Here is a 20,410-nt window from a genome sequence, read left to right as displayed (position 1 = left end):
GAACCCCATAGTTCCACCCCTCCTTTGTGAGAAATATCCATCTACTCCTACTCCTTGTTTTCTATTCTTTAGCCAGTAGCTTATCCACAAGAGGACCTGGCCTTTTTTTTCATCACTTTTAGGTTTACTGAGAAGTCTTGGGTGAGGGACTGTATTAAAGGCTTTTTGAAAGGCTTTTTATACCTCATTACCCCACCTCTCCTCCAGCAGCCTGAAGCAGTGTACATTAATGTTTCTCAACCTTGGCAACTTTAAGATGGGTGCGCTTCAACTCCCAGAATTCCCAGCATGGCTGGCACATAGTATTCCATTTTTCTCTAAGCATCCTGAGTGGTGCATTGGGAGATTAATGGGCTCAGTGACTTTCCACTGCTGAGGACAGACTTGAACCTGAGCCTCCCAGTCCTAGTCCATCATCTTATCCATTGCACCACTCTGTCTATAACCATGGTGCATGTAATATATAGTATGAACCAGGTCAGAAAGAACTGAATGGTTTTATTGAGGATAACACTGTTACCTGTGACAGGCAGGAATTATCTCTCTATAGGTAGCTGCTAGAGTCACCAATTTTTGAATCCCTGTATTTTAGACTAATAGATTAAATAGGTTTAATTTGCTATATAAACACTGAAAAGTTTCACTTGTTGATTCCTGCATATCAAGCTCTGGCCCCATTCACAGGGCCAAATTAGATCCAGAAAGGATTTTGCATGTGAAAAAGTGATTGCTCCAGCTGGTTCAGTTACCACATGGCCAACTTACAGCTCTATATTATACTGCTCCATTACAAAATTGTTTAAAGTGACTTGAGAGACTGTACATCTGAATGTGGTAAAGAATGAATTTGCCCTGTGCTGTCACATGGGAATGTAGTATTCACATAAATCAGTATCACACTGTTCTAGTTCCATTAATTAAATTCAGATTCCACTGCTGTGCCCAGATACTGTACTTGCTATGTTTTTTTAAGTGAATAAAACATGCATTTACAATATGGGATTATTTATCTCTTTAATTATCCCGATTATATGCACAAAAGCAGCAGGATATGTTTTGAGTCCAAGGTTGGTTTATTTTTTTATATGCACAAAAGAATAATCATTTGGGCAGCTTTTCAAAATCCCATCCCTTGATTTTGGATTAACTGTTGGATTTCAGAACTAAATTCCTGCTCCACATAAGTACGTGGACATGGGAAGAGGAGAATCCGCTTTCTATGCTGTGACTTGGCCATGAGGAATTTATCTGCTGGGGATCTCTATGATGATCATTAAGACATAATGAAGAGAATATACATCCCTTTCAAGTACTCTTCTGAATGCCCTGTATCACTCGCAGTAGTCCTACTTAAAGTTGATTCTAGCCATGCGTGGGATGGATCCAAAGCCCTTTCCTACACTAAAGATGCTCCAGGACTATTACTACCCATCCCCAACCTTGAGTTGCTGATGTGTTACTTTGTATTTATTCTATGTGGACTCTAGTTCACTTCCCTGTTATTAGCTCTCTGCTCGTAACTTTTGCCAAGCTTCTTACAGGATTATAAAGGAAAGGTACCTATTTTCCCTCCCACCTTTCAGGGTAGGCTTATGTCTTCTATTCAGTCATTCCCACTCTGTGAATACAGAGGTGTGACACCTTTTTCCAGTTAATTCATTTTGCTGGCAGAGGCAGGCATACAAGAACCAGCTATTTGTAGCAGGGTGAAAACTCCCCTGGGATCAACTTTCGTAGTTATTCAGCCTCGATCATGGGACAGCACCTTCCAACACAATTGAAACGGGGAGCTAACCTGGGAGGCCAGGCCACACTGTTATCATGCCACACTTAATCCCTGCTCCCTACCTTATCCCCGAATCAGTTTCTTTTATAGGTTTACTGAACTCAGTAAACCGATAGGGCTGGCTGCTGGCAGATTATAAATGTGGCGTTCCCTAGGTGGGCATTCCGTCAGTCTTGCCTCCCGAATGCACGCGCGTTTGCTCAGCTCTCAATTCTGTGGAGCTCTCCTCAGTAAAGCTGTACGCATCAGCTGGTACGTTTGCTAAACTTCGCAATCTTCGGCTTGCTGTATTCTGAGTGCCATCGTGGGTGCGGCTTGGGAAAAGAGAAGCAGCAACAGAAAGGAGGAAAAAAAAACCAAACAAACCAAACCCACATACGCACAGCAGCCAACAACAGCCCTGCCTACGTGTGCGCGCGCGTGTTTGCCTATTGTTTCCTCACGCGCTTGCCAAATCAGTGTTTGGGCGCGTTTCCTAGGTCCTCCTCGGCGTGTTATGCCCCCATATATGACTGCTGTGTGTAGTCAGATTTTGTGTATCCGTCCCATCTGGCCCGGCCCCTTTCGCTCCGAAGCCACACCCACAAATTGGGGAGTCCTTAGCCGCTTTCGCGGCAAGGTAACAGCTTCTTAAGCGGGCAAGCTGAAGCGATCGAAAAGCCGGGACTTCTCAGCCCCCAACTTCACGCGGGACGTGTATTACACGCGGGGAGCAGAGAAGGTGGCGCGCGAGTGGACTCGTTTGATAGCGGCCCGAGTTTTTCCTCCTCTCCCCACCTCCCGCCGCCTCTCCGGGAGGGCGGCGAACATTTCCTTTTCTTCCTGGATCACCACCTCAAGCTCACTATTAGTAGCATCATCCTTATTTTCGCCACCATATCCTCCTTCGCCTATTTCCACGAATAGCGGATTCCGGAGGGTGAAGATGTATGACTGCATGGAGGCGTTCGCCGTCACGCCGCGACAGCTCTACGATGTTACTAACCGGAGCGCTTGCATGCTGCGGAAGTCGAGCATCAGTCCGTTTTCTTTGGGCTTGGATCCCTTCGGCTGGCCCCAGCCGGCCAGCCTACAATGTAGGTGGACTCTCGCCGATCGGCGCTCGTGCTGGTCGACATTGGCGGGATGGGGATGAATTGCGGTAATGGGTTCGGTTTCTTAAGAGTGTTGACGTGGGTGGGGTTGTGGATATGTAGCAACGTATAGAATAAATCGCGCGTGGGCCTTGAGCACGAGTGGATCTGAGGGGCATCATGCTAGAGGGCGCTGTTTGCTGCGTAGGCGGACTTGCTTGGTGGATTGGAGCCTAATTTTCCAACTTTTGGTTTCCTGCTTTGGAACTCCAGAATTGCAAAAGAGGGGATACGGCAAGCGAAGTAATTCCCTCGCTCCCCTCATCCCGCTGTCTTTTGATGGGAGGAGGATATGCGTGATTGTAGTTCAGGAACATTTGTAGCCGCCTTCTTCGTTTCTGATCTCGAGAGGGAGTTCTTTCTCGGCAACTGGGGAATACCTCCAGTTTGTGGCTCTTTGTCTTGACTTGGAAGCTCATTATGAACACCAGATGAGGGGGAGACTTTGAAGTTCCTTTTCTTTTTTTAAGGACCTGAGTGTGGGTACAGAGGAATGAACCAGAAACTATAGAAGGATATCTGGGGGAGCCTATGCTGAATTTGGAAGTGGGAGAGGAGGAGGGGGAGGCGGTGGCGGTCATCCTTCAAAAGGCAGACAGCTGAGGACTGATTTTAACTTTCATTCCCCCCTTTTTTGGGGAGGGGGTGTTATACAATGCGCGCGCCAGTGTGCAGACTTGAAGTTTACAGTCCACCATTAGATGCAAGTGGATCCAGAAGCGGGGCAGACCAGTCAGGCTGGCGCGGGGGGGGGAAAGACGAAGCGATGTCTTTATTTTCAGACCCCCTGGAGAATCTGGAAGTGGAGGCGGCGGAGAGATCTGTCAAACACCCAAGGGTGTCCCTTGCGGATCCTCCTGCGTTCCCTTTTCTCTTTCAGCAGCTGCCAGATCGCTTCCCCCCTTCCTTGCTTTCTTCTCTTCTCTTTTTTTCTTGGCACCCATGATGGGTGTTTACAACTTGGAAAAAAAAAGTTTTAGGTGTATATTTATATGCACACGCCCAGCGGGTGTGGGCTGAGAGCCGCGTCGCAGGGGAATACCTGGGGAGTGGAGTTTTGAGGCTTGAGCCCCTGCTTCTTTTGCTCCCGCGCCCGATGGGAGCTCTCGCTCGCTTTCAAAGCGGTTTCATTTGGAGCGGCCCCACCCCACCCTGGCTGCCCAAGCGCCGAGCTGGAAATGTGGCGCTTTAACTCTTTCGCTGGCTGCTGGAAATCAAAACGCTTCCTGGATAATCTCGGCCCTTCCTGGAGCGTTTGCATAAACTGTGGAGGAGCAAGAAGACCCATCCCCGGAGGAGGACAGGGAAATAGTAATAATAATCCAAACTGACATCGCAGGGGAACAGCAATTTCATTAGAACTGTTTGAATGGGAGAAAGGCCTGTTTGGGATCATTTAAAAACACTAGTACTAATTCTCCTCCTCCTCCTCTGACTGACCAGAAATAAGTAGTAGGGAGTGCATCTGGGCCTGAGTAGGACAAGTGCATTTTTATACTCAAGGAAGTTTTGAAGCAAACTTTAGTTGGGGTACCTCCTCATGTTATAAATGAGAGCCAGACACAATGCTTTACTTCCCACTCATTCTACAGGTGGCCTGTATGAGCTATATTTAAATCCTACCTTTTCAAGCTGTTGCCCTCCAGCTAAACCTGGACTACAACTCCCCTAATCCTTAGCTTTTACCCATGGAGTCTTTGCTTTGTCCCAGTACATCAAGAGGACAGTGGGTTGAGGAAAGCTGATTTACGTACTTGGCACCCGCCTGCCCTTCACACTGTTTTTCAGAATCTAAAACTGAGTGGGTTTCTTTCCCTGAAGGACTCATAATTGCTCTTTAAGGTGAGAGAGTGGACATGATCAGAAGAACTAACAACAGCGATAACACGGTGATGGAAATGCAATATAGAAAAAGGGTATCCTGATGATTTTATGTCAGCTGAAACTGTATGACACAAAGCTTCTCTGATTTGACTCCCATAACATGTATGCATAGATATACATCAGTGCATCCTGATGTCACCAAGATTGTCTCTGTTAACCAGTATTGTAACTTAGACCCGCCCCACACACTTTTTTTTTTCTTTTGCAGAAGTAACTGCAGACAGAGCAGTGCACCTCTGCCTCAGGTCTTAAGTTTTTGTGAACACGTTTCTAGTATGATGTTTCATCTGTCTTTTATTTTTATTTATTTATCAGATTTATATAGTCTTGCATTTGTGATACCCCTGTTTTGCAATGAAGTGTGAATTATTGTAAACTGCCCAGAGTCCCCGATGGGAGGAGATGGGCGGGGACAAATTGAATAAATAAAATAAAATAAATTCAGGGAGCAATCAGGAGAAAGTTGTAGCTGCTTTAGTGAATGTCAGCAATCACAAATGAACCCATCATACATGCAATACATATACTTGCAAATAAGAATTGCCTCCAGGCAGAGAATCTTTTACATACTGAAGAGCATTGATTCTGTATATCCCTTCTGGGTTGATGACATACAGCAATTTAAGTATGAACGGTAAAACAAATGAATAAAATCAAATATATAATGAGGACTAGTAGTTTCACCAAACTTAACTCTGTAGGATCATTGTATGTGAGTGCCTACAATGAAGCATGGCATTTTACAGTGTTGCTTGAAACATTAAAACTTGATTGCAGAAAATAAGGTCAAATGAGTTTCTGTGTTCACAGCATGCCATCCTCTGATCACATAAACTGCTACACGAAGTACCAGGGCACACCTGACAAGCCATTTTAGTTTTGCCTAACTTTGCTAATCAAGATATGTGGATTTGACAAGTTATATCAGTCATTGGAACATTAGTCTGGCCTCTGTGATATATGACCCTCTGCAATGGTGGGAAACTGTGCGATCGGTAATATTAGATTGGTTTACTAAAGTTTCTTAGTAAATCTCCTTTTTTTCAACAATCTTGAGAGGAAGATTAGCTTTAAAAAGCATTATTTACCAAAATTGCCCTTCAGCTGAAATAAGAAATAACTGTCTTAGTTAGGTTGTTGTAAGAGAAAATGAGCAGCTTCATTCACCAACCTGTTCTGCTCCTATGCAGGAAGATGTTACAAGTTTTAGACATGATGGAACCTAAAGTAGGCTAGGATACTTATTTTTCATGTAGGTACCATGAAGTTGTAGAAGACATTAATTGAACTTTTTGGCTATATAATTTTGTTTCTGACAGCACTGATGGCTAAAATAGTAAATGTAGGTTTTTAAATATCAGATGATTGTTTTCCACTGCACAAGCTCCAAAATTTCTAATAGATGAGAAATTTCCCAACTTGAGAACCTCATTTGTTTATTTTGATCTATATGTATGGTGCAATACTGTATTTATATAAGAATATAATATACCCATGCCCTGGGTGCAAAATATTGGAATGTATATTGCTGTCTCTTGCAGCTATACTAATATAAGGAGCATGTTGTGTGTCTGTGACTAGAGGGATGGTGGCTAATCTCGAAAGAGAGCATATAAGTACTGTGGGATGGGATTGTGTATGGAATTGGATGGGCAATCACCAAGAAATCCCAGAGCTGTTAACTAAGTAAAGAAATTAAAAACAAAAAACCTTGTAAGGTGGCAGTGGCAAATCATTTCCATACTGCCACCAAGAAAATTATATAGATGTTCTACATAATCACCAGGGGTTAGCTTGACCTCAGGAACACTTTAATACAAAGCCTAAGCAGGTGAGAGCCCTAGCCCACCCTGGCTGATCCCAAAAAGCTAAGCAGAGTTGGATCTAGATCGTACTTGGATGGGAGACCACCAGGAAATCCATGGCATATAAACTAGAATAAAAAATAAAAAACATTTATGAAGAAAGCCGTAGCAAACGAATTCATATTAATTTTAAGAAAACTACAGGGATGTGCCCATGTTGTCTGCCTGAGGGAATCTTTACTAGAATCAACATTTGTAATTGAGCCTCCATCACTTCTGTGGGTGGTAACTTGCTTTGGGGGCATAGGGGGCTTCTTTGTCCAGTTCAGGAGGACTGCCCCCTTGTTTTCTCCCTTTACCTAACAGGAGAGCCAGTCCTCTGTGTGGGTGTGGGTATTTCTGGGGGAACTTCTATTTCCATGTGTGGGATATACTCTGTAGCGTCAGAAATGCCATTGCTGAGACAAATGGCTTATATAGCATCCCAGCTGCAAACATTTTACGGCTAGTTATAAATGGCTTGTTTGAAGCTCCAGCGAGGCAAGGGTAGGAATTTCCTCAATTTCAGTAATTTAGTCTTTTAAAGCTCTTCACCGACCCCTCCTTCTCAAACTGATCTAGATGGCATTTTTGGAGGGACAGGATCAGGGGCCCTGAGTTGGAGAGAGCAGATGGCCCCTGGCTGGGATGGTGCTGGGCGCAGTCTGGGGCTAAAAGCGCTGAGTAACTGCCACTTATGCCCACGAGAGACTATTGAGGAGCCTGACCTTTTCAATTGCCAGTCTCCTTATTGGTAGATCAGTGGCAAGAGGTGCATCACCAAAGCTGCATGTTCAGGATTGCAAAGACGCTGTGTGAATGGATGGTTCTGCTCTGGCATCGGCCACTTTTAACCTTTGGCCCGTTTTAGCCCAGAAAAGGGTGCATATGTTTACCATTCTGAAATGCTTGTTCACCAAGACCACCCATTTAAGAGTATGTCTGCCTATGCAAATGTCTTTTGAGGGGTATCCTATCCAGAGTACATACGCCTGTGCTCTGCCCTGCCAACTGGAGCCCAATAAGAGATGAGGCTGAGTAAGCATTTCTTAATCTGATATCATTTAATTCACAATTAAGCATATTTGGGTGAATATATTGCCGTTCTTCTCAAGTTATGGGCCTCACATATATAAGCAGCACTCTGAAAATGGCACTAGTTACATTTTTAACATTGGCTATGCATGTGAAGATATTTTTCAGAACAATAGCTTGGAGGGTTTTTAAATCATATTTAATGTCTTTTCTGTAATAGGGTATAAACTCATAGCTACGCATCATATGATAATCTGAAACACATGAGTTATAAAAAAAACTATCAGCTTAAAAGTACAAGCGTAGAGATTTAAAATCTTAACTCTAGCAACTGAAATCAGCGCAGGTCTGCTTTCAAGATTTCTTAAGTAGGAATATTATAGCAGAACTGGAGACACACAGAATCTGCCAGCAAACCATTATATAAGTTTAGAGCACTTTGAATGAGCAAGACAAATGGAGGAGAATCGTGATTTCTTTTGTTATAATTCAAGAGGGCCTTCTTGCAACATCCCAGAGTTGTTTGTATATTGTATACTCTGTATTCAGAGGAGTTTTGCATCCTATAAATTTCTTTTTTAATTAAAAAAGTATTTTTAGCAAGAGAACCAATCCTCAACAATCTAGTTTTCATAACTGACTTGAAAAAAATCAAAGCCACAATGAAAATCCAGTGTACTAAAGGAAATTCAGCTGAAAGCTGGGAGTCGTTGGGAGTCAAGTGGCATACAAGTTTAATAAATTGTTATTATTATTTGATTTTGTCACAAATCTCGGAGTTGCAGCCTCTGATGCCTCTTAATCTGAGACAAAATACAGATAAAATATAGATTGCTTGGAGTCTTTCCAATTGGTAGCCATGTATAAACAAATAAAGGGAAAATTTATTTCACAGAAACTTGTGCTTGAAGTCTATATGTCCCATCAGTCACTGTTTTGCATGGACTCCATTTATGGTGTAATTTTCCATGTTCTCCAGTTCTGGTTAGAAAGCATCAATGAAGTTATGCAGTGTAAATTTATTAGAAAAGTATTGTGTGTGCTACTTCAATAATGCATCATGACCTAAAAACTTAAATTAATTCACCTACTCATCAGTACTAAAAGTATAAGAATTGCTTTGCAGTATAAACCCAACTCATCAAGCATCCAGTTATCCTTCAGATAAACCTTTCTGAATTGATCCATTTTACAAATCAGGCCTTTAGAAGTAGGGTGCCATTTACCTATTCTAATTAAAAATGATTGATATAATTTGTTCAGACCTTTTTTGCCAATTACGTGGCAGCATCTAGCTGACTTGACTTTCCCCAAAAAACTAACTGGAATTCTTGGATGAGAGACCACCAAGAACTCCCAGGGTTGTAGGCTAGGCAACTAAGTTAAAAAAAAAACTTTTTGGAATAAGATAATAGTGAAATGCATCTCTGTTGTTGTTTGAAAAAAACACCTACATGGACATACTGCCTGGAGGGTAAACCAGAGTTGAGTTTACTTGGAGGGTAAACTCTTTAATCTGGGGATTCTCAAATTTTGTGGTACCGTAATACGTGAATTTATGTGACATCTCCCCTATGAATAAAATTAATGATTTCAATGGGGTTAGGGTAGGGCAAGAAATAAATATATCACTTGCTTTTAAAAATTAAATTTTAATCTGTGGATCATATATCTCAAGCTTTGTAGCACTGCAACTGCATGCTGAGATTTGTGCAGGCAAAGTAAGGAGCAAATCTTGATGGTGCTCCTCTTCTGCCTACGCAAGGCTGATCAGGTTTCTTAGACAAGTAAGTTGCTTATGACCCTCAGGGCATCCAGTCACACAGTTTGAGAACCCCTGACTTAATCCTTTGGGTGGGGGGGGGGAAGGTTTGTGGACCTTCTTGCAATTATTATATTATTATTCCTTTTTATAGAGTTGGGGAACTGAATGGAGAAATGAGAATCATACCTTTTTTTACATGTGGAGTTGTGCATTTTGAATAATGTATTCTAAGAGCTTGTCCTGGAATCTCCTTTGTGTAGAGATGGGAAGATTTGGCCTCTATGAGTGGTACAATCCAGATGGTGTCCCCCCCCCCCCCTTGTTTCTTCTGGGAATTGCTGAACATCTCCTGCCTCTCCTTCTGGGTGATACTTGTATTTTGAGGACACCAAATAGCTGTGCATGATTGGCTTTCATGCTGTTTTGTTCCTCTGTTATTGGTTGTTATAGGATGGGAGGGATGGAACACCATATTAGGGAAAATTGTGTTTGTAGAAATAAATCCTGACACACATTCTATTTATTAATTGACAATATTGTCCTACTGCCCAACTGCAAAGTTATTTTTACAGACATATCAAATCAATAATATTCACATAATTCTAGTAATATCAAAACAGATATTCAAAAACTAGGAATAGAAAAAAAAACAATAAAAAATCAGCAGTGGAAGACCAGAGCAAAATGAGTCTAAATTGGTTTGAATACTTCAGCCTACAATCAGGTACCCAGACCATTCAAGATCCTACCAAAATTTGGCTGTATCAAAAAAACATAAGTAGAAAGCCTAGGGAAATTTTAACTAGCCCAGCAAAATTACACTCAAGCCAGAGAGTTTCAACAGTGAGTTTGAATGCTCTATTTATCTTTTTGTCCATTTGAAGTAGAGTCTCTCCAAATGGGGTGTCCATGGACCCTAGAAGAAGGGACTGACAACGGTTAGAGAGCTCAAAGTCACAGCTGAAATTGTTAGAGTTTTTGCTGAAATGATGCTGCCTCTGGAAATGCAAAATCTTCCAGGGGCCCACATTCTCTGAACCCTGCTGGTTGGTTTCTATCTCCAGATGCATTTCCTTCCTAGACCATTAAGGCATTTGTTGCTCCCTATGTCCCACAGGGGATGCTTGGATAGTTTATAAACACAGAGAGACAGATAGATTGGGCAAAGAGTTATCCTCTTTCTTTGCTGTCCCTGCCTGGTTCCTCCCGGCCAGCCGTTACAATGGGTGTGTACAGAAGCTATTTAGAGAGGATTAAGTTAGGGCTAAAATGTGGTGCTGTCCAGGAAATAACAGGCCTGATAAGAGCTTGGCCTGACAACAGCTTGAGGGAGCCTCATGTAAGCTTGAATGTGGTTTCTGATACTTCGATAAACAAGGCCTTCTCTCTCCTTCCCGAGTCAGCTGGGCAGATGGCAGAGAATTTGGAGTTTGAGTGACGACTCTGTTATAGATGAGGAATCCTGGTCGGGCATGAATGAGGGCTGAGCGAAAGGGATTCATGGTGCAATCTGGTCATTGGGGGGCTCTGAAATCTCAGAGAGAAATTAAAGAGGACTAAGTAGACAGCCAGTTTGGCCCAGTGGTTAAGGTGCTGGGCTAGAATCCAGGAGACTGAGAGTTCTAGTCCTGTCTTAGGTATGAAAGCCGGCTGGGTGACCTTGGGCCACTCCCTCTCTCTCAGCCCAACCCACCTCACAGGGTGGTGGTTGTGGGGAAAATAGGAGGAGGAAGGAGTATTAGGTATGTTCCCTGCCTTGAGTTATTTGTAAAAATAATAAAGGTGTGATAGAAAATAAATAAATAAAATAAGTATGCCGTGGTGGGGAGAACAATAAGCCACTGGCAGGGAAGATACTTGGCATGCAAATACTCCAGTGAAGACCCATCCTGTGTCTGCCTTGCTATGAGAGTCAGCCAGAACTCTTGGGTCCCATTTTCCACTGAGGGATTGTAGTAAGATTCAGGGATGAGGTTCTTTAAGCGGGCTTTCTTCAGGTAATACATTCGGCCTACGTTCCTCCTATTACAGTTGTTTTACTGGGTCAGATTACTGAGGCTGAGTGATCTGTACAGTCCCCCTAACTGTTACTGGTGTAGCAGAGGGAGGATTTTTTCTGATTTTTCTGTGTGGATTTTCAACATCTATTTCTCTTTCTTCCTTTGCTTATGGACCCCAAAGCATACTGCCAGCACGCGGGCTTGTAGCGCTCTCATTGATTTTGGAGTCCAAGGCCTTGGGTGAGAACACAACTCAGTGGCCTAAGACAGTTTTTATAATCCCTGGGGAGAGAGGTTCAAGCAGGGGGCTTGAGAGGGAGTCAAAGTTCTTCAGCCTTTGTCCCAGCTCTGCCATCATTTTCTGTGGCAGCCATGGGCAAGCTAACTCTGTGGACTGCATAGTTTCCATTCCATAAGATGCCAGCTTGGATGAGTTGTGATTAATGATTAAATGTAATGTGTGTGTGTGTATGAAAGATTTTGGCTGAAGCCTTTCTCAAATGATTGTGTTTTCATTTAGACTTTCTGCCAAACAGCCATCTGTCTGTAATTCACCTGTTTTCTGAATTTCTTTGCTGATTTCTTCAGATAGGTTCCACTAGCAATCCACACAAGAAAATGCCCAGAGGGCACTCATGTTTGAGGATGCCTTAATGGCTTGCATTTAAGACTAGGGATGCCAGAATCATTTCTTGGACTGAAAGACAGATCAGCTGACATTAGTAGGATCCCTGGCCTTAGCAGACATTAAAGCAGTGCATAGCCTCTTCCAATTCTTCTCCAAATGTCTTGCACCTCTGATCCAGTTATTCCTGCTCATCAGTCATACTGGCTAGCTAAGGCTAATGACAGTTGAGTGCCAATGACATCTGGAAGAAGCCTGGTTGAAGATCATTTTGCTAGGGGAACAGAGATTGACTGGGTTCATACATCACATTAAGCCAAGCTATGATTTTTTTGTTTGTGGACCAACACATTAATCCAAGTCAGTAGAGCTTTTCTGCCTTTTCTGAGGCAGAAAAGTGGATGTGACTTGCAATCATCATCATAATTGTTGCAAATAGCAGCAGCAGCGGTAACTACAACCACCGTCACCATCAGCCAGCCATTACAGCTTGTAAACCATGAATTAAGGCTTTTCATGTAGTGTGATTTATATAATACACAGTTGTTAATACATAGCTCAGTGTGATTTGTGGAACCAGCCATGTATGAACCCTGTCTGGAATGGACAATAAAAGTGCAAACGACATCTTTCCAAGGTTTCTGGAAGAATCTTACAATTCCCTTTCTGTTCTTGAAATTTCTAGCAGTTTTCTACTCTGATACATTATCCTGCCACCTGGTTTGCCAAGATACTTTAAATCAGAGCCCATTTTCAGTAGATGCCACAAATATCTTATTTGGAAGCCAGTTTCCCAAATTCAGGGCCCATGACTACAGCCATGCAAGTCTTCATTCATGGGCTTTTATAAGGAGTTCAGACAATATTCTCTATTTATAATTCTCTTGATATCTTTCTACCACTTCTGCCATCATTCTTGGCCAAAGCAGCCAAACTCTGTTAAGGACATAACAAGGGTGTGTGCCTTTTGATTGGTAATGCTACAATCTTTTCAACTGGGAGCAATTTAGCAACCCTAGTTTCAGTCTGTTTCCAGCAGGATGGCTCCTACTTTTTCACTACCAGTCAACTATAAGTGGAATTGCCATTGATTTCCCATTTTATCCTTAAAAGTGCATACCTTCTGTATTTTCATTCTGTTATGTTCCATCCACACCAAGGTGGAGACTTGCCACTGGGGGTGAGAAGGGCAACAGTCTGGTAAGCAGTCATTTTTTGAAAAAATAAAGAATATTTCTTTAAAAGCCATAAGTATTTAGCTAGTTTTAAGCTGATCATTAACTTAAACATGATTGGCTATTACTACCCATCCTCTGAAACAAAATACAGATTTGGATTGTTAAAAGTAACAATGATCAGAAAAGTTTTTTTCCTGTTTAGTTTTGTAAAGTAAGTTTCAAGTACCCTAGCAATATAACAAAGGTGTGCTTAAATAATATGTTAATAGCATGTTATTTTTTTTAAAAAAAATAGCTGATAATTACAAGGTCAAAGAAATAGTGCTATTTAAAAGCTTAAAGTGAAGAGTGATAAAATAATGCCTACTACAATGCTTTTGGTTTATAGGTATTGAGCTGTACATTACATTCATTGTTCAGTATGTAACTATCCTTGCAACCCCCCTCAAGAAGAAGACAGAAGAATGTGCTATGAGCACCCACACCAGAGAAAGTTAGATAGTCCCCGCCCCCCAAGCCAGTTGCCTCCCAATATTGGGAGTGCCATTCTTCAGGGCAAGATAGCATTCTCGGCCCTAGACCATTCCTCTTTACAGGCTGGTAGATTATTTCTGGCAACTTAAATTGTTGCAGCATGCACATTTACAGGCTAGCAGGTAAAAATATTATGAAGCTGGTACGTATTTTAGCAGAGGGACTGAGGTAGATGGATGTACAGACCAATGTAATAAGATCAGAATTAAATAAAAAAGGAATGCACTGTTGTTGTGGTTATTAAACACAAATAGAACTAACACTATGAAAGTTGATTTTACAATGGCCTTCCCCCACCCAGTATTCTTCAGATGCAGTGGATTATGGTTTTTGCCCTTCCCAAATAGCGCTGCCAGTTCTTGTGGTTCAAGACAACTGGAGGGCACCAGATTAAAGAATGCTGCCTTATCAGTTGTTGTTACAACCTGACTACATGTTAATAAGATGCTGTCCAAGCCAGACCTTTGCCCATCTACCTTGGTATGGAAGGTTCCAACTAATGACTGCTGTCCAGGATTTCAGACAGGTATTTTTCCCAACCCTACCTGGAAATGCTGAGAACCTGTGACTTAGGAATACAAAGGTGCAAAGGTAATGTGTAAAATAAGGCTTTAATTCCCAGTGATTTCCAGCCAGAGATGTTCAGGTGCAAAGGTAATGCATACAACTGGGCTTTGATTTCTGCCTTAATTCCTTTTTCAGGTTTTACTGCTATGGACTACTGCTACCTTCTTGCTATTTTTCAACTATTTTAATGAGTTTTACATGTGTTGACATTTGTTTTAATTGGATGCCCATGTTTATTATTGTGTACCTACCCTATGTGGAAAGACAGTTTACCAATGCTTTAAATAAATCATCAGACCAGAATGCCTACCTTTGGGGATTTTTATAGTAGTAAATCTTGTTAAACTGGTGTCCAGATCCTAGACGTGTATGAGAATATCATCAGTTTATCTATCAGGGCCTCTCCCTCTGCAAACAGCAGCTACAAATAAGATGGTATAAGAATCCAAACCCAGTTTGCAAAGAAACACAGAGTGTAACTCTGTGCAGAGTAAGAGAGTTTGCCTGTTTTAATGAATCCCAGAAGGAGTGACTCAACTGTAGCTTCTATCTAGCGAAAGCTATTTTGGGGTAAAGAGATTTTTTTGTTTGTTTCCCTCTGACTGGGACTGAATGAGTACATTGTGCAGAAAAACATTTGTGGTTTGAAAAAAAATGCAGTGGTACAGAACCGTTCTTTAATGTCCTCAGCTTAAAACATGGTAACTTAACATGTATTCTCAATCTACATAGTACTGAGTGAAACTGCCATGTTCAGAGACAGTATACCTGAGTTTCATATGTGGAGGACAAATGGGGAGATGTTTCTTTGTCATCCTGCTCCCTTGCGGGCTTCCTACAAAAATCTGGGCAGCTTAGTTGGAATAAATTTTGCACTGGGAAATTCTAGACAAATAATAAAATCCAGCCTTCACTGTTCAGTATTACGGCACACATATTGCATGGTTGATTCACTCATGGTTGTTTTCTCATATCTTCAGTGGAACAAGGTCAGGTTACGGTGTAATAAGAACAGAAGCTATGAAGATAAGTACAGTAAATCAGATCTTCGTATGTGGCAATTTCCTATATATTCAAATCTCTCCGTCTTAAAGCGGATGATCCAGCTGATCTTATAGGTCATGTTCCATCTGTATGCATCTTATAGTGTAGAATGGTTGCTATGTTTTGGGTTTTTAATATCTGATTTTGTGTGTGTGTGCGCACCTTCGAGTCAGTCTTGACTCCTAGCAAGTGTCTGGACAAGTCCCTGCGGTTTTCTTGGGAAGATTTTCAGAAGTGGTTTGCCATTGCCTCCTTCCCAGGGCTGAGAGAGGGCCAGTCACTCTGACTGGCCCAAGGTCACCCAGCTGGCTTTGTGCCTAAGTCAGGACTAGAACTCCTGGTCTCCCAGCTTCTAGCCTGGTACCTTAACCACTACATCAAACTGGGTCTCCAATATCTGATAATACACTGGAAAAAGCTGCTGCATGTACAGTGGAATGAAAACAAGCTACTGAGATAACTATTAATTCTCATATCACACATGCCCACATATGCAAGTATAGTGTGCACCTATACATTTAAAATGAAGTCTGGATTCCTTATTGTCAAATAAGAGTTTTCAAATTGTATAACACGAAGTGGCAGAAACTCCAAGCTGTTCTACTTCTGGCTATGGGTGCAGAGGAGGATAATGTTTATCAACATATATGTTCCCACTTAAAAAAAAATCAAACAAACCTGCTTGTAATGAAAACTGCAGAGCAGTTGAAGGCCTGTGCTGAACTTTTTTGCCTGACGCTCTAATTAACTGTAGGGAGTGAGGTGATTAGTCAATTTCCATGGGCAGGATTGGAAAAAGATGGCTCTCCCCTGCAGTCTGACAGAGTAACAGGTGAAATTTGGCCATCTTGTCCCACAGAATCAAAGGGAAAAAAAACTCTTCAAGGTTCTGATGTGCCTTATGCCTTCTGTTGGCTTTTGAAATAGAAACCTTGCCATGTGTGGTAACCCAACAACAAAAAATTAGGCTACCTATTAGTATTTCCTGCCTTCAGCTGTTCTCCAAGGGCCAGGGCTCAGCTGGAGAGAAGAGTCCTGTGGGACTGCCAGCCGTATTTCATGCCGCCTGTCCCATTTCAGTGAAGGTGCGGTGGCCTCCTGCCCTCCGGGAACGTGCCTGGGTTTGTTCCTTCTGTTGGAGCATCCGATCACTGTCAGCACAGGGGAATTTATCGCCCGGCCAGCTCTTCCCCTCTACCCACGGAGGCGGGAGAGCCCTGTCCTGCTGTGGTATTTATTTCCTGCCCTCTGCTCCCACCTGTTGCAGAACACGCTCTTGATCTCATTTAATGATGCCTCAGAAGCCCAACAGCCTGGCTTCATCCAGCAGCCATGCGCTGAGGAACGTTGGGTGGCCTTGGCATTCGTCCTTTGGCTACAGAGGGATCATTTCATGGTGTGTGGCTTTGGGCAGCAAGCTGGGAGCTGTCTAAGGCAAAAGGGGAGGCCAGGAAAACAAGTTTGTGCCGGGGCTCAAAGAAATCAGCAGTCTGTCCTAGGCTGCCTGGGGGCACTTTGCTCATTCCCGGTGGAAGGGGGTTCTCCAACTCGGTTTTCCCAGCCTGTGAGAAATTTGTTTGAGAAAGGGACAGAGATGGAACATGGACGCCCTTTTTGCCACATACAAAACGGCCAGATGCAAATAAATAAAATATGACACCTGCCATTGCTACTGCTCATGCCTTCCATGTTACATGTTACAGTTTATTGCACCGAACAGTAAAGGGTTAGGAACATTTTTTCCCCCAACACAGAAATTGAACTCTACCAGGGAAATCATTATGTCTGCCGAATTATTTCTCGTACTTTGTGAAGTCCCACATCTTTGATTATTTTATTTCATTCTTACAGTTTATCCTTCTCTTTCTTTAGAAAACACAAAGCAACTAAACATGGAGCTCCTTGTGATTTCCCATCTGTGTCCTCATCTGGACTTCATTTCTTTGTTTGCAGGCCAATATTCTGTTTCTTTCTTAGCCAATTTTTCATAACGCAAGTAAGGAACTCTTCCACGTCTATTGTCTGAAGGAACATGAAGGAGCAGCCTCACTTGAAACTGGCAGGCCCATGTTGGATGAGGGCCTGCTGACAACTCCATGAAAAAAGCTTTTTGCTCAAGGCAGAAAAGGGGCAGGATGTAAATGAGTTTATAAAGAAAAATAAATCATAAATCAAAGTGTACAGTGTTGTTATAAGTGTAGATCTAAGTAGTTATGGTATACCCGATTGTCTTAAGTGCAGTCAGAGGATCCAGTAGGATACAGTTTATCTGATTTTGAGTGTGTGAAAATCTTTGGGTCTGCTCACACCAGCTGTTTTTTTCTTAAAGTCAGCGAATCTGCTTTTTATATTCTGTTCTGGGAAGTGTTCTTATTTAGGGGCCTTCCCAGAATTTTAAGGACTAGAGGACACTAGTCCTTAATTAAAAGATGCAGTATTTTATGAATGCCCAGGACCAGGACATCAAAGAACGTAGTTTCTGCAAGTGTGTTGACAGGAAATGATAGGGTGGCATGCCTCACCATAATCAGGTCTATTCACAAATAAGCCCTTCAATTTGTCTTACAGTATAGGACACTTGTCTACAGTTCTTATTTGTGAGTAACTTTTGATTATGTATTTCAGGGCTACAAATGCCCAACAAGCAATGTAAAAAGTTTGACAGCAGAGGGATACGATGTGCTGGACCTCAATTCCTCATTGCCTCTTTGAGATCATTTGCAAGACAGCATTCACAGAGGGGAGAATTGGTTACTGTATTTAGTACTGTTTATACTAGGGAAAATGAAAAGAAGCAAAGTTTTTCATACGGTTTCTTCTCCCCCTCCACAGTTTGGTTTGAAAACAATCCCAGGAGCAGATATGATCAGCTTCAATTGGTTCCTGTTCTTTATTTCCCAGTTTCTCATATCTGTCCACATGAGCAATTGACTTAAATCATAAAAAGCCAGAGGGAAACAGAGAGGACAGAAAAGGAAACAATGGTTGTACAGTTCCTCTGTTCTGGCTGGGATGGAGAAGGAATCCAGTGTTTAACTGGAAATAGCCCAGTTGCCTCCCAGTTGCTGAACTGTGTACTGAAACCAATGACACTTCTGTTATTGGCCATTCTTCCTGATTGGTATGGGAGCCTGCCAAATGTGGACACGTATCATTTGACACAGTATTACACAGAGCTAAAATGCAGCAGTTCATGCAGAAGTTGTGGGAAGAAAATACTGTACACCATCATCTCTTCTGCACACATTATATGTTGGCTTTTATCCGCTTTGTGTAGATTACATATATCTTTAGGTAGGACTTTTTATTCATGAAAACCACAATCTATGGGTATTTCATTGGTCTTTTTTATGACTTACGAAGTGGACTTAGTTTAACTTTTGTGAAATGCTTGTCTTTTAATGTACTGCTGATGTGATTCTTCAGATCCTGTTCCAGGGCAGGTAACTTCCCAAAAAGAAGAGCTTGCCCATCTAGAAAGGTACTAATTCAAAGATCTTTGAGGACAAGGAACTTTTGCCCATGGAGCTCTGCAGTATACAGAGATTGCTGTTTTAATGAAAGTATATGTAGGTGTCAGTTTCTTCATTTTTCTGACCATTTGCCTACATTAAAAAAGAATGAAAAAGAATGTCAACTTAACGGGGTTCTTTATTGTGAATAGGACTCAGTAATCCATGTACTTTGAACACATGTTTTGAACACGTAACATAAGCTTGAAGGAGAGATCAGCAGAGCACAAAAGCTCACTTTGACAATTGACTCAATACAGAAAGACTTTACTTCAAGGTTGCCCCAATATTTAATAGTTCCTCTGATCCCTAAGGGACAATCCACATAGCGTTAATGTTTATCTCCTTGAAGCAAAAATCTTCATTTTCTGCTAAAGGCAGAATGGGGAAAATAAAAAAGGGTATAAAAAATCCTGTTTCTCTTAGGTGCTCTATTGAAATTGTGACCACAAAAACTGCAGACAAATGTTATCTTTTTCAGACACTTACAGCATGATGTTATTTCTGTACCATAGATATATCCATCTTTCCATACTGCGTTATTCCTATGTAGCATGAATCCTTGTTTACCGGTACACCTATTTTACCTATTTTATATCTTCTTGGTGATATTAGGAAAAGTACCTTTGATGTCTAGTTTAAAGAACTTGAGGAGTTGGGGCTGCAGATTATCCTGAGTGATGACAGGGAAAGCCTACTGGGTATGTTTGTGATCTTGCATTCCTTCTCTCTTATTCATCTTTTTAAAATTCTCACCAGCTTTTCCACACACATCCCTGTCTTCATGGGCTGCTTTCAGGTAAATAAAGGCTTCCACTGAGATCTAATCACCTGGCTGGGCCCCCTTTTGTCTGCCTCTATCTTCTCTGGCCCTGGGGAGTCAGTCATGCACTGCTGGAGCCGAGGGAACAGCCTCCCAACCCCCATTGTCTTATCGAAAAGAAGAGGATAATGCAGAGGGTTAAAATTCATGAGCTTTTAATTGTCCCTTCTTCTCTGATGCTGATGAGGACCCCTGGGGAGGCTGGGATTTCCAGTTGGGAGAGAGTAGAAGTCAGAATTGCTAAGCAGGAGTTCAGCAGAGGGAAGACCTAAAACACTTCTCCTGCAGGAAGGTATTTTGGGGAGGAGAGGGATGATGTTGGAATATAGATCAAAGCTGGGAGAATACTTACCGAGAGACTCCTAGAAGATTAGGTAGTGCCATTTCTGCTGCACTATCCAAATGCCTAAGCTTATTTTTATTTCATTGGCTTTCAAACTCTTCTGAGGTAGGCTTGGGCTGAATCAAGCCACCTGAAAGCATAGGGTCTCACTTTACATGCCTGAAGCTGGGGCTCCCAGAGGTCTGGCTTTGGTGCCTTCTTGTGACCCCAGCCCTTTTTCATGTCCAGTAGACTGAGTTCCAGGCATCTGGAGTAGCTTCCAGGCTGCAAACTCAAACTACGTCTCTCAAAGCTAACCTCCCTGGTTGAAGCAAGTGTTTGCTTTTCAGCCTGAGAA

The 20,410-nt window shown here is 42.2% G+C and overlaps 1 protein-coding gene across 2 annotated transcripts in view; it reads left to right on the top strand.

Moving 5' to 3' along the window:
• RARG (retinoic acid receptor gamma) overlaps positions 1 to 20,410 on the top strand; it is a 93,204-nt gene that overhangs the window by 40,705 nt on the left and 32,089 nt on the right. Inside the window, exon 1 of one of the 2 annotated variants that reach the window (XM_063293879.1) lies at positions 2,432 to 2,862. The exons of the other annotated variant lie outside the window; for it this stretch is intronic. Within the exon in view, the coding sequence (XP_063149949.1) occupies positions 2,712 to 2,862 (151 nt within the window). The 5' untranslated portion in view covers positions 2,432 to 2,711. Of the gene's footprint in view, positions 1 to 2,431; positions 2,863 to 20,410 lie in introns of those variants that run through there. 2 annotated transcript variants of the gene reach the window in all.

Source organism: Candoia aspera, chromosome 2 (genome assembly GCF_035149785.1).
Source record: "Candoia aspera isolate rCanAsp1 chromosome 2, rCanAsp1.hap2, whole genome shotgun sequence".
NCBI classification, from domain to species: domain Eukaryota; kingdom Metazoa; phylum Chordata; class Lepidosauria; order Squamata; family Boidae; genus Candoia; species Candoia aspera.
Note: the sequence above shows the minus strand (reverse complement) of the source record. Positions and strands in the feature narration are given on the sequence as shown.